This window comes from Salvelinus alpinus, chromosome 27 (assembly GCF_045679555.1).
Source record: "Salvelinus alpinus chromosome 27, SLU_Salpinus.1, whole genome shotgun sequence".
In the NCBI taxonomy this organism is placed as follows: Eukaryota; Metazoa; Chordata; class Actinopteri; order Salmoniformes; family Salmonidae; genus Salvelinus; species Salvelinus alpinus.
In genome coordinates, this window is record NC_092112.1 from 7410234 (window position 1) to 7424732 (window position 14499).

Sequence of the window (14499 nt, forward strand, 5' to 3'; positions counted from 1 at the left end):
AAGCTGACACCAGCACTGCTTCAAAAGAAAGAATTCCAATAAACAAAATCATGAACCAATCAAAGGACTCATATATACAACATTGGAAAAACCAAACAAAATCCCAAAGCCGACTAAATTGCTATCTGAACTTAAACAGAGAATATGAATTGGCTGATTATCTCTACTCTGCCAGAGATACGAAGCAGAGACAGATGCTTACCAAGTACAGGCTGAGTGATCACCAACTGGCAATAGAAACCGGCAGACATAAAAAGACATGGCTACCCAAAGAGGAGCGTGTATGTGGTCACTGCACGACAGGGGACGTAGAAACAGAGATGCACTTTCTCCTTTACTGTGATAAATACTCCTCACCAAGAGATTCATTGTTCACAGAAATCACTAAATTTATTCACAATTTTAACTTATTAAACCCAGAGGAAAAACTAAAAATACTCGGCGAAGGAGCAACCACTCCTCTGGCAGCCAAAGATGTATTTGCCTGCCATAGCCTGAGGGACACTGAATAATAACATCTGCATAGTAAGCAGTAACTTACTCATAATTAGTATTATTGTTATTACTGGTATTGTTGTTATTATTATTGTTGTTGTGATTATTATTCCAAATAGTAGAGGTACCGGTAGTAGGGGTGATGGTAGTGATAGTAGTTTAGTGATGGTGGTAGTAGTAGTAATGATGGTAGTGATAGTAGTTTAGTGATGGTGGTAGTAGTAATGATGGTGAAGATGACAGTAATAGTTAGTTACATACTTAGCCTTTTATATTCATTATATTATTATTTTATTTGTATTATATTTCTACTGTTACCATTTTATTGTTGTTATTTTTTGTATTTTTTAAAATTATTATTACCTACCATTTTAAATGAGTATTATTTTTTATTCTTTATTATTTTTATTACAATGTATATCATATACATTGTTGCTTTGGCAAAATTGACACAATGTTTTTCATGCCAATAAAGCAGCTTGCATTTGAATTTGAGAAAGAGAGAGAGAGAAAGAGAAAGAGAGAGAGAGAGAGAGAGTCAGGGAGAGAGATGAAGAGAGAGAGAGGGAGAGGAAGAGAGAGAGAGAGAGAGAGAGAGAGAGTCAGGGAGAGAGAGACAGAAAGTGTCAGATTGTTGGAGCGATGTGAGAGAGAGGGAGAGATAGAGAAAGGGAAGTTAAAGTTGGCAGGAGGGTGGCTGTGGCGGTGTTAGTGGGCAGGGGGTTGCACAAGGGGGTCACAACACACACAGCGAGATAAGGGCGATTTCATCACTTCTGTGAAATAGACCCCCAGATGTTTCCTCCTCCTACACACACACACACACACACACACACACACACACACACACACACACACACACACACACACACACACACACACACACACACACACACACACACACACACACACACACACACACACACACACACACACACACACTCACAGGTAGTGCAGGCTGTCCCCTCAGCTCATTCTCTGTTGACATCAGCAGTAGCTCAATCTCCTTCACTCTCTTCTCCTTCTCTGGGTCCTCCTCATTATAATGTCTCTACAGGGGGAGGGAGAGGGAGAGAGAAAGAGGGAGAGGGAGAGAGGTAGAGAGGGGGAGAGGGAGAGAGAGGTAGGGAGAGAGAGGGAGAGAGAGAGGGAGAGAGAGAGAGAGAGAGAGAGAGAGAGAGAGAGAGAGAGAGAGAGAGAGAGAGAGAGAGAGAGAGAGAGAGAGAGAGAGAGAGAGAGAGAGAGAGAGAGGGAGGGAGGGAGGGAGAGAGAGAGAGAGAGAGATTTAGACCGGGTATTACAGTAACTTTAGCACATTTTTCAGATGTACAGTGGTATATTTTCAAAACTCTAAATACAAACTGATAAACTGATAACACTTGTAATGTCCCCCTTTGTTCAGAACCTTTGATTGTTCATTCATTGACATTTCAAACATCTTTCACCTCTGAGTCATTCATGAAAAAGTTTTCAATCAAATACCATGAGCACATTTTGTTTGCACCCAAAACAATGGAGTCCCCGCGGTCGGTAATCTGATCATGATTACTACACGACGACTGGCCGGTAGACTAATTTACCACATTTTGTTTTGCTGTTGATGACAAGAGAAAAACTGCTGAGGCACAAACCAATGTAGAAATCACACCTTCTGTATTCTACTATTCTAATACACCTTCTGTATTCTACTATTCTAATACACCTTCTGTATTCTACTATTCTAATACACCTTCTGTATTCTACTATTCTAATACACCTTCTGTATTCTACTATTCTAATACACCTTCTGTATTCTACTATTCTAATACACCTTCTGTATTCTACTATTCTAATACCCCTTCTGTATTCTACTATTCTAATACACCTTCTGTATTCTACTATTCTAATACACCTTCTGTATTCTACTATTCTAATACACCTTCTGTATTCTACTATTCTAATACACCTTCTGTATTCTACTATTCTAATACACCTTCTGTATTCTACTATTCTAATACACCTTCTGTATTCTACTATTCTAATACACCTTCTGTATTCTACTATTCTAATACACCTTCTGTATTCTACTATTCTAATACACCTTCTGTATTCTACTATTCTAATACACCTTCTGTATTCTACTATTCTAATACACCTTCTGTATTCTACTATTCTAATACACCTTCTGTATTCTACTATTCTAATACACCTTCTGTATTCTACTATTCTAATACACCTTCTGTATTCTACTATTCTAATACACCTTCTGTATTCTACTATTCTAATACACCTTCTGTATTCTACTATTCTAATACACCTTCTGTGTTCTACTATTCTAATACACCTTCTGTGTTCTACTATTCTAATACACCTTCTGTATTCTACTATTCTAATACACCTTCTGTATTCTACTATTCTAATACACCTTCTGTATTCTACTATTCTAATACACCTTCTGTATTCTACTATTCTAATACACCTTCTGTGTTCTACTATTCTAATACACCTTCTGTATTCTACTATTCTAATACACCTTCTGTGTTCTACTATTCTAATACACCTTCTGTATTCTACTATTCTAATACACCTTCTGTATTCTACTATTCTAATACACCTTCTGTATTCTACTATTCTAATACACCTTCTGTATTCTACTATTCTAATACACCTTCTGTATTCTACTATTCTAATACACCTTCTGTGTTCTACTATTCTAATACACCTTCTGTATTCTACTATTCTAATACACCTTCTGTATTCTACTATTCTAATACACCTTCTGTATTCTACTATTCTAATACACCTTCTGTATTCTACTATTCTAATACACCTTCTGTATTCTACTATTCTAATACACCTTCTGTATTCTACTATTCTAATACTCGACAATTAATTAATTAATAGTTTTTATCCGCAGGGGACATTTAATCCAATAGTACAAAATACAAGATACACATTTTAAAACGGTAATAAATAAAAAAATGCTGAATAAAAAAGAATAGTAGATGGCAAATACAGTATCATTTTTACAGACAGTAACTATAATTATAACTATACTATATATACTACTATACTATACTATATACTATACTATATGACTATAACTATACCATATATACTACTATACTATACTATATACCATACTATATGACTATAACTATACTATATATACTACTATACTATATACTATACTATATGACTATAACTATACTATATATACTACTATACTATACTATATACTATACTATATGACTATAACTATACCATATATACTACTATACTATACTATATACCATACTATATGACTATAACTATACTATATATACTACTATACTATATACTATACTATATGACTATAACTATACTATATATACTACTATACTATATACTATATACTATATACTATACTATACTATACTATATGACTATAACTTAACATGAAAAAAAAAATGGAAAAAAAAAAATGGTAAGAATTTATTTTACAACATTTTCCACATCGTACACGCTCACCTTTTCTAGTGAACTGATACAGTCTCTGTGCTTGAAATTCATCAGCTTACAGTATATCAATGAAATTTCAGATAATGAGTGGAAATATAATGTTAATGTTACAACCTAGGTATTGCAGCAGTGCATTGTATACAACACCGTATTTCCACATGGTAGAATATAGTGACTCTTTCCATTTTGACGAAGCACACTGGCTGACGGAGAATGACGATGTGGTATTTACAGACACATCCATGTAGGATTTGGTTTTCAATTTATAAATGTACAAATATAGAAAATGCACAACAGTTATCAAACTATTTGTGTGACCGTTTTTGCTTTGGTACTATGTTCTAAACTCTAAATATAACATTTAAAAACGGGTAAAACTTGTAACACTCAAAAACCTTTCATTTTTTTTGTAGTTATCGTTCATCAAACAACCATTTATCAAAAAATATCAGTTTACTGTGGAAATATAATGAGAATATTGGTTTTAATCACCAAAACAACAACCTAATAATATCTTCTCAAAGTAGGTTTTTTAAACAAACAGTTCGTCCAACAGCCAACAAAAATTCAGATATGTTTCAAAATTGACCTTTTGAATGTAGTATGCTAAAGTATAGTAAAAGTAAAGTAGTATAAATTACAGTACACTGTTTTCACATTAGGCAATACACTTCTACTACCCATTAAAATGGACTGAACGTCAAATGTCCATCCTTTCTATCCCGCGGCTGATCAAAAATTAAAGATAATCAACTGAAGGAAATGAAAGGAACATCGTGTTTAACCGACGCTAGTTAGCATCAAGCCCAGTCTGGAGCCTCTGGACATAGGTTCTTATCAACATCTCAGTAAATATCCTCGTTGTTTGTGGGAAAAGACCTTGTGGCAGGGCGAACCCAAGCCTGGCATCGCACGGCCTCATCCATGGTCTGACTGAGGACGCTCATAGGGAGTCAGACATCTCCCACCGGGGTTGTAATACTGAATTCATGTATCGTGGTGGTTAGCATGGGTGGTTAGCATGGGTGGTTAGCATGGGTGGTTAGCATGGGTGGTTAGCATGGGTGGTTAGCATGGGTGGTTAGCATGGGTGGTTAGCATGGGTGGTTAGCATGGGTGGTTAGCATGGGTGGTTAGCATGGGTGGTTAGCATGGGTGGTTAGCATGGGTGGTTAGCATGGGTGGTTAGCATGGGTGGTTAGCATGGGTGGTTAGCATGGGTGGTTAGCATGGGTGGTTAGCATGCTAGCAGCTACTCATAGTCTTCCAGTCATTGGTTCACGGAACTACATCTAACTTCCTTCATACTGGACATAGAGACATACAAATGGTTTCCACAAGTTCTTCTGATTCTGAGGAAGAAGATAAATGGCTACATTGCCAAAAATCCCAACGTATCCCTTTAAGTTGAAAATGACACTGTCCTGCTTCCATATTGATGACACGTTGTCCTCCGTAACGCATATAGAAGATCTGACTAAGAGCTAAGATAGTTTTTTTTAAATCGAAATAAATCAGGACCCAGGTTTGAAAACAGGAGAAAGATTGTTCAAACAACTATTCTCCCTGTATTGGATTTTGGTAATATTGTTACATGCCGAAACTCCTTGGACTCCGTTTACCATTCAGCAATACGTTTTATCACAGGGGACAATTTTAGGACTCATCATCATTATAGTCTGTATATAAATGTGGGACAGACTTCTCTGTCTGTAAGAAGAGATCTGCATTCTCGTTTATTTATTTACAAAGCAATCTGACAGAGACTCCCTCTCTATGAAACTTTCATTCATTATGTTAAGAATCATAAGTTACCAAACCCGTTCACAAGAATGGATAACTAGAGATCCCTTCAGTCTCAACAGATTTGGGAAAATCTGTGTTTTGTTTTTTTTTGCTACTAATTTGTGGAACAATCTGCATAGTTCACTGCAGTTAGATGTACTGGTGTCACTCAGGCAGTTAGATGTGCTGGTGTCACTCAGGCAGTTAGATGTACTGGTGTCACTCAGGCAGTTAGATGTACTGGTGTCACTCAGGCAGTTAGATGTGCTGGTGTCACTCAGGCAGTTAGATGTACTGGTGTCACTCAGGCTGTTAGATGTGCTGGTGTCACTCAGGCAGTTAGATGTACTGGTGTCACTCAGGCAGTTAGATGTACTGGTGTCACTCAGGCAGTTAGATGTGCTGGTGTCACTCAGGCAGTTAGATGTACTGGTGTCACTCAGGCTGTTAGATGTACTGGTGTCACTCAGGCTGTTAGATGTACTGGTGTCACTCAGGCAGTTAGATGTGCTGGTGTCACTCAGGCAGTTAGATGTACTGGTGTCACTCAGGCAGTTAGATGTGCTGGTGTCACTCAGGCAGTTAGATGTACTGGTGTCACTCAGGCTGTTAGATGTGCTGGTGTCACTCAGGCAGTTAGATGTACTGGTGTCACTCAGGCTGTTAGATGTGCTGGTGTCACTCAGGCAGTTAGATGTACTGGTGTCACTCAGGCTGTTAGATGTACTGGTGTCACTCAGGCAGTTAGATGTACTGGTGTCACTCAGGCAGTTAGATGTGCTGGTGTCACTCAGGCAGTTAGATGTGCTGGTGCCACTCAGGCAGTTAGATGTACTGGTGTCACTCAGGCAGTTAGATGTACTGGTGTCACTCAGGCAGTTAGATGTACTGGTGTCACTCAGGCAGTTAGATGTACTGGTGTCACTCAGGCAGTTAGATGTACTGGTGTCACTCAGGCAGTTAGATGTGCTGGTGTCACTCAGGCTGTTAGATGTGCTGGTGTCACTCAGGCAGTTAGATGTGCTGGTGTCACTCAGGCAGTTAGATGTACTGGTGTCACTCAGGCAGTTAGATGTGCTGGTGTCACTCAGGCAGTTAGATGTGCTGGTGTCACTCAGGCAGTTAGATGTACTGGTGTCACTCAGGCAGTTAGATGTACTGGTGTCACTCAGGCTGTTAGATGTACTGGTGTCACTCAGGCAGTTAGATGTACTGGTGTCACTCAGGCAGTTAGATGTGCTGGTGTCACTCAGGCAGTTAGATGTACTGGTGTCACTCAGGCAGTTAGATGTGCTGGTGTCACTCAGGCAGTTAGATGTACTGGTGTCACTCAGGCTGTTAGATGTACTGGTGTCACTCAGGCTGTTAGATGTACTGGTGTCACTCAGGCAGTTAGATGTACTGGTGTACCTCAGGCAGTTAGATGTACTGGTGTCACTCAGGCTGTTAGATGTGCTGGTGTCACTCAGGCAGTTAGATGTGCTGGTGTCACTCAGGCAGTTAGATGTACTGGTGTCACTCAGGCTGTTAGATGTGCTGGTGTCACTCAGGCAGTTAGATGTGCTGGTGTCACTCAGGCAGTTAGATGTACTGGTGTCACTCAGGCAGTTAGATGTACTGGTGTCACTCAGGCAGTTAGATGTACTGGTGTCACTCAGGCAGTTAGATGTACTGGTGTCACTCAGGCAGTTAGATGTGCTGGTGTCACTCAGGCAGTTAGATGTACTGGTGTCACTCAGGCAGTTAGATGTGCTGGTGTCACTCAGGCAGTTAGATGTACTGGTGTCACTCAGGCAGTTAGATGTACTGGTGTCACTCAGGCAGTTAGATGTGCTGGTGTCACTCAGGCAGTTAGATGTACTGGTGTCACTCAGGCTGTTAGATGTACTGGTGTCACTCAGGCTGTTAGATGTGCTGGTGTCACTCAGGCAGTTAGATGTACTGGTGTCACTCAGGCAGTTAGATGTACTGGTGTCACTCAGGCAGTTAGATGTGCTGGTGTCACTCAGGCAGTTAGATGTACTGGTGTCACTCAGGCAGTTAGATGTACTGGTGTCACTCAGGCAGTTAGATGTACTGGTGTCACTCAGGCAGTTAGATGTACTGGTGTCACTCAGGCAGTTAGATGTGCTGGTGTCACTCAGGCAGTTAGATGTACTGGTGTCACTCAGGCAGTTAGATGTACTGGTGTCACTCAGGCAGTTAGATGTGCTGGTGTCACTCAGGCTGTTAGATGTACTGGTGTCACTCAGGCAGTTAGATGTACTGGTGTCACTCAGGCAGTTAGATGTGCTGGTGTCACTCAGGCAGTTAGATGTGCTGGTGTCACTCAGGCAGTTAGATGTGCTGGTGTCACTCAGGCAGTTAGATGTGCTGGTCCCACTCAGGCAGTTAGATGTACTGGTGTCACTCAGTTGAAATTATTGATTGAGGACCTCTATGTAGTTGGATGTGATTGCTTTTATTAAATGTTTATTTTGGTTTATTGTGTGCTGAATTATATTGTTTTATACACATATACAGTACCAGTCAAAAGTTTGGACACACCTACTCCTTCAAGGGTTTTTCTTTATTTTTACTATTTTCTACATTGTAGAATAATAGTTAAGACATCACAACTATGAAATAACACATGCGGAATCATGTAGTAACTAAAAAAGTGTGAAATAAATTATTAGATTCTTTAAAAATATATATCTTCTGTATACCACCCCTACCTTGTCACAAGACAACTGATTGGCTCAAATGCATTAAGAAGGAAAGAAATTCCACAAATTAACTTTTAACAAGGTATACCGGTTAATTGAAATGCATTCCAGGTGACTACCTCATGAAGCTGGTTGAGAGAATGCCAAGATTGTGCAAAGTTGTCATCAAGGCAAAGGGTGGCTACTTTGAAGAATCTCAAATATAAAATATATTTTAATTTGTTTAAAACTTTTTTGGTTACTACATGATTCCATATGTGTTATTTCATAGTTCTGATGTCTTCACTATTATTCTACAATGTAGACAATAGTAAAAATTTAAGAAAAACCTTGGAATGAGTAGGCGTGTCCAAACTTTTGACTGGTACAGTAGGTGTATGTTGTTTTAATATTATTAATTATTATTATTTATTTTTATTGTAAAGTACAGGACTCTCTTGTAAAATAGATGTTTAATCTCAGTGTGACTCCCTGTTTAAATAAAGTTTAAATAAATAAATAGCCCAATGCCAAAATACAGTTTTAAAGTGTCCAAATAAATAACCAATATGCAGAACCAGTTTGTGATATATATATATCCTAAACATAACATTTACTATCTACGCAACAATAGTCATCATATTAAACAAGCACCTTATAAACTCACCAAAAACCCTGTTGTTTTGACGAGTGGTAATAAATCCCTCAGCGATTACAGATATAAACTGTTGAAACCACCACAACTCAAAAACCACATGGAACTGGATATATTGTTACATCACTGGTTCGAGGTAGAACTTTAGAACTGTAGAACTCTAGAGCTGTAGAACTGTAGAACTGTAGAGCTGTAGAACTGTAGAACTGTAGAACTGTAGAGCTGTAGAACTGTAGAACTGTAGAGCTGTAGAACTGTTGCACTGTAGAACTGTAGAACTGTAGAACTGTAGAACTGTAGAGCTGTAGAACTGTAGAGCTGTAGAACTCTAGAGCTGTAGAACTGTAGAGCTGTAGAACTGTAGAACTGTAGAACTGTAGAACTGTAGAGCTGTAGAACTCTAGAGCTGTAGAGCTGTAGAGCTGTAGAACTGTAGAACTGTAGAACTGTAGAGCTGTAGAACTGTAGAGCTGTAGAACTGTAGAACTGTAGAACTGTAGAGCTGTAGAACTCTAGAGCTGTAGAACTGTAGAGCTGTAGAACTCTAGAGCTGTAGAACTGTAGAGCTGTAGAACTGTAGAACTGTAGAACTGTAGAACTGTTGAACTGTAGAACTGTAGAGCTGTAGAACTGTAGAGCTGTAGAGATGTAGAACTGTAGAACTGTAGAACTGTAGAACTGTAGAGCTGTAGAACTGTAGAGCTGTAGAACTGTAGAACTGTAGAACTATAGAACTGTAGAACTGTTGAACTGTAGAACTGTAGAGCTGTAGAACTGTAGAGCTGTAGAACTGTAGAACTGTAGAACTGTAGAACTGTAGAGATGTAGAACTGTAGAGCTGTAGAACTGTAGAGCTGTAGAACTGTAGAGCTGTAGAACTCTAGAGCTGTAGAACTGTAGAGCTGTAGAACTCTAGAGCTGTAGAACTGTAGAGCTGTAGAACTGTAGAACTGTAGAACTGTTGAACTGTAGAGCTGTAGAACTGTAGAACTCTAGAGCTGTAGAACTGTAGAGCTGTAGAACTGTAGAGCTGTAGAACTCTAGAGCTGTAGAACTGTAGAGCTGTAGAACTCTAGAGCTGTAGAACTGTAGAGCTGTAGAACTGTAGAACTGTAGAACTGTAGAACTGTAGAGCTGTAGAACTCTAGAGCTGTAGAACTGTAGAGCTGTAGAACTGTAGAACTGTAGAACTGTAGAACTGTAGCGATGTAGAACTGTAGAGCTGTAGAACTCTAGAGCTGTAGAACTGTAGAGCTGTAGAACTGTAGAACTGTAGAACTGTAGAACTGTTGAACTGTAGAACTGTAGAGCTGTAGAACTGTAGAGCTGTAGAGATGTAGAACTGTAGAACTGTAGAACTGTAGAGCTGTAGAACTGTAGAGCTGTAGAACTGTAGAACTGTAGAACTGTTGAACTGTAGAACTGTAGAGCTGTAGAACTGTAGAACTGTAGAACTGTAGAACTGTAGAACTGTAGATCTGTAGAACTGTAGAACTGTAGAGATGTAGAACTGTAGAGATGTAGAGCTGTAGAACTGTAGAACTGTAGAACTGTAGAACTGTAGAACTGTAGAGATGTAGAACTTTAGAACTGTAGAACTGTAGAACTGTAGAACTGTAGAACTGTAGAGATGTAGAACTGTAGAACTGTAGAACTGTAGAGCTGTAGAGATGTAGAACTGTAGAACTGTAGAGATGTAGAACTGTAGAGATGTAGAACTGTAGAGCTGTAGAACTGTAGAACTGTAGAACTGTAGAACTGTAGAGATGTAGAACTGTAGAACTGTAGAGCTGTAGAACTGTAGAGATGTAGAACTGTAGAGCTGTAGAACTGTAGAACTGTAGAACTGTAGAACTGTAGAGATGTAGAGCTGTAGAGCTGTAGAACTGTAGAACTGTAGAACTGTAGAACTGTAGAGATGTAGAACTGTAGAACTGTAGAGATGTAGAACTGTAGAGCTGTAGAACTGTAGAGCTGTAGAGCTGTAGAACTGTAGAACTGTAGAACTGTAGAACTGTAGAGATGTAGAACTTTAGAACTGTAGAACTGTAGAACTGTAGAACTGTAGAGCTGTAGAGATGTAGAACTGTAGAGCTGTAGAACTGTAGAACTGTAGAGCTGTAGAGATGTAGAACTGTATGTCATGACGTTGGGTTGGGGGTAGGTTTACGACAGTCATAAATACCTCTTTCCCCCTTTTTCTCTCTCCCCACTATAACTGATGTGACATAAGGAAACCCATGGGTTAACATAGAGATTCTGGGTAACATCAGAAGTTGGGGGAAATGAACTATATTCTGGTAATCCAACCAACTGTACATATGCGGTGGTACTTAAGGTATATTATGTCAGTTCGGTTGCCCTCTGACACATTCTCATCAATGATAGAATGACATAAACGCTACTGTGAAAAGTCTAAACGTCAGAGGTATCGGATTCACATGGAATTGTTGTTTAATTCAAATGTTTGAATATGACATTGTTTGTGAAGAGGTGAAACGTAATTTTACCTTCCAAATGCGAGATCTGTGTTTTCATAAATTTGGCTTCTGCTCAACCAGGGGCCCGCCCCTGTGAAGAGACCTGGGTAATAGACTTTTCAGACACACCTCTCTACCTAATGTAACTTCCTGTTCCAGGTACATTTTGGATGACGATCCGATGTCAAGATGGTTCAGACAATAACTACAGAACTAGGCCAACATCAGCATGGACTTTGATTGTGAATGGTATGAACTTTGAACTCGTGTTCACTACAGAAGTGATATCTTGAAAGAGTTGGCAACAGCTGCAACAGCTGCTACAAACGCAGATTAGGAAGGACAGTCCGAGTATCCCGTCTTCCACACACAACGTTACTACAAAGTATCCCGTGACAACCAGAGACATTCTCCAAAGGACAGAGGACTCGGGTTGGCGATACGTTCTTCCATCTACCACCAACCTACTGAAGCGCAGCTCAGAGTAAATATGTATTGCATTTTCTTTCTCAAATGGGCGGTAATTTAGAATGCATCAGATACTGATTTACGAGAGCACAGCTCGCCTATGTTCGAGTCTCCCGCTCTTTCACTAAAATCCCGCCCCTTCCCTTTGTGTAACAAGCTGTCATATCTATTCCGCCCGCTAGGGACGTTTTCTGTATGACGTAATTTGTGATCAAGTTATGATCTAATTGTATATGTGTGATTCTGTGTGATTAGTTAGGTATTTAGTAAATAAATAATTAAACCCAATTTTGTATTGCTGATTCAACTTGTTAGCCAGGATTCTTGCAGATAATCAAGGACTTACAACTTTCAGATGAGACTGAATAAAATGACGATTAATGTGACGGCTATTTAGTAAAATATTACAAAATCTTTAAGAGTTTATTCGAAAGATAACAGCTCTATAAATATTCTTTCGTGGTGTCCCTCTCTAGTTAATTAATATTTACATGATTAGTTCAATCAGGTAATATTAATTGCGGATAAGTTATTTTATAGAATAGCATGTCATAACAATCAATCTGGCATAGTCAAAGACACGACATGTAGAACTGTAGAACTGTCGAACTGTAGAACTGTTGAACTGTAGAACTGTAGAACAGTAGAACTGTAGAACTGTAGAACAGTAGAACTGTAGAACACAGTCAGCTACATTTTGGAATGTTGCATTTTGATATGTGGGTCACCAAAACGGAATGAAAACACAACACTGTTTTGTCAGTCACTCATCAATTATCACTTCACAGGCGCCAGAATGAACAGCTACTGTTTTATAGGCTCCTGACCAATGCTGTTATTTTGTGTGATTTATTGAGCTGATCCTAACTATTATTTTGTACATAATGTTTCCGCCATTGTTTCCTATGTCGAAACAGCATCTGGACTTCAGAACAGCACAATGTTCTACTTCAACGAGACAGAGAAGCGGGAAATACTGCTCACCACGGACCAGGACCTGAGACTCGGAAGAGAAAGAGACGACGCAAGAAAGGGCGACGTGGGGAACCCTGATGAAACTACGTCGGCAAGTAAATACCCTTCGTTCTATTAGCAAACGTACAATCACCGGAGAAGAAACTGGATGAACTCTTTACGAGACTATCTTATCAACGGGACCTGAAGAAATGTAATATGCCATGTTTTCTCGGAGATGGATAATATACCGTCCATCTAGCTGGTTTTTATATCGGCAGGACAGAACGGCAGCGTCGGGTAACCTCAAGGAGGGGGAGGGTGTGTGTCTCTGTTAACAACAGCTGGTGTGAGATCTCTAATATTAAGGAAGTCTGGAGGTTCTGCTCACCTGAGGTAGAATACCTCATGATAAGCTGTAGACCACACTATTTAACAACAGAGTTTTCCATGGATTACAGGCAGCATCCGCACTGAGCTAAAGGCTAGAGCTGCCACTTTCAAGGAGAGGGACATTAATCCGGACGCTTATAAGAAATTGCGCCACGACCTCTGATGAGCCATCAAACAGGCAAAGCGTAAATACAGGACTAAGATCGTATCGTACTAAGCCGGCGTTGACGCTCGTCAGATGAGGCAGTGCTTGAAAACTATCACGGAATACAAAGGTAAACCCAGCCGAGAGCTGCCCAGTGACACGAGCCTACCAGACGAGCTAAATGCCTTCTGTGCTCACTTCGAGGCAAATAACACTGAGCCATGCATGAGAGCACCAGCTATTCCGGACAACTGTGTGATCACACTCTCCGTAGCCGAGAGTGAGTAAGACCTTTAACATTCACCAGGCCGCAGGGCCAGATGGATTTACAGGACGCGTACTCAGAGAATGCGCTGACAAGCTGGAAAGTGTGTTCACTGACATGTTCAACCTGTCCCTGACCCAGTCTTTAATACCTACATGTTTCAAGCAGACCACCATAGTCCCTGTGCCTAAGAACGCCAAGGTAACCTGTCTACAACACAACAGTAGTAGGCCTGATCACTGACGACGATGAGACAGCCTATAGAGAGGAGGTCGGAGACCTGGCAGTGTGGTGCCAGGACGGCAACCTCTCCCTCAACATCAGCAAGACAAAAGAGCTGATCCTGGACTACAGGAAACAGAGGGCCAAGCTGCAGTCGACGAGGCTGCTGTTGGAGCGGGTCGAGAGCTTCACGTTCCTCAGTGTCCACATCACTAAGGATAAATCATGGTCCACACACACCAACACAGTCATGAAGAAGGAATTACAACGCCTCTTTCCTCTCAGGAGGCTGAAAAGATTTGGCCCTCAGATTCTCAAAAACTTGAGAGCATCTTGACTGGCTGCATTACTGCTCTCTCTGTTCTCTCTGCTCTCTCTGCTCTCTCTGCTCTCTCTGCTCTCTCTGTTCTCTCTGCTCTCTCTGTTCTCTCTGCTCTCTCTGCTCTCTCTGTTCTCTCTGCTCTCTCTGC

At 40.1% G+C, this 14499-nt stretch overlaps 1 protein-coding gene across 3 annotated transcripts in view; it reads right to left on the minus strand.

Moving 5' to 3' along the window:
• Positions 1-14499, minus strand: part of LOC139555955 (transcriptional activator Myb-like) — a 79168-nt gene that overhangs the window by 24481 nt on the left and 40188 nt on the right. For all 3 annotated transcript variants that reach the window (XM_071369374.1, XM_071369373.1, XM_071369372.1), the window contains one exon: positions 1442-1546. In XM_071369374.1, the coding sequence (XP_071225475.1) occupies positions 1442-1546 (105 nt within the window). The remainder of the gene's footprint in view (positions 1-1441; positions 1547-14499) is intronic.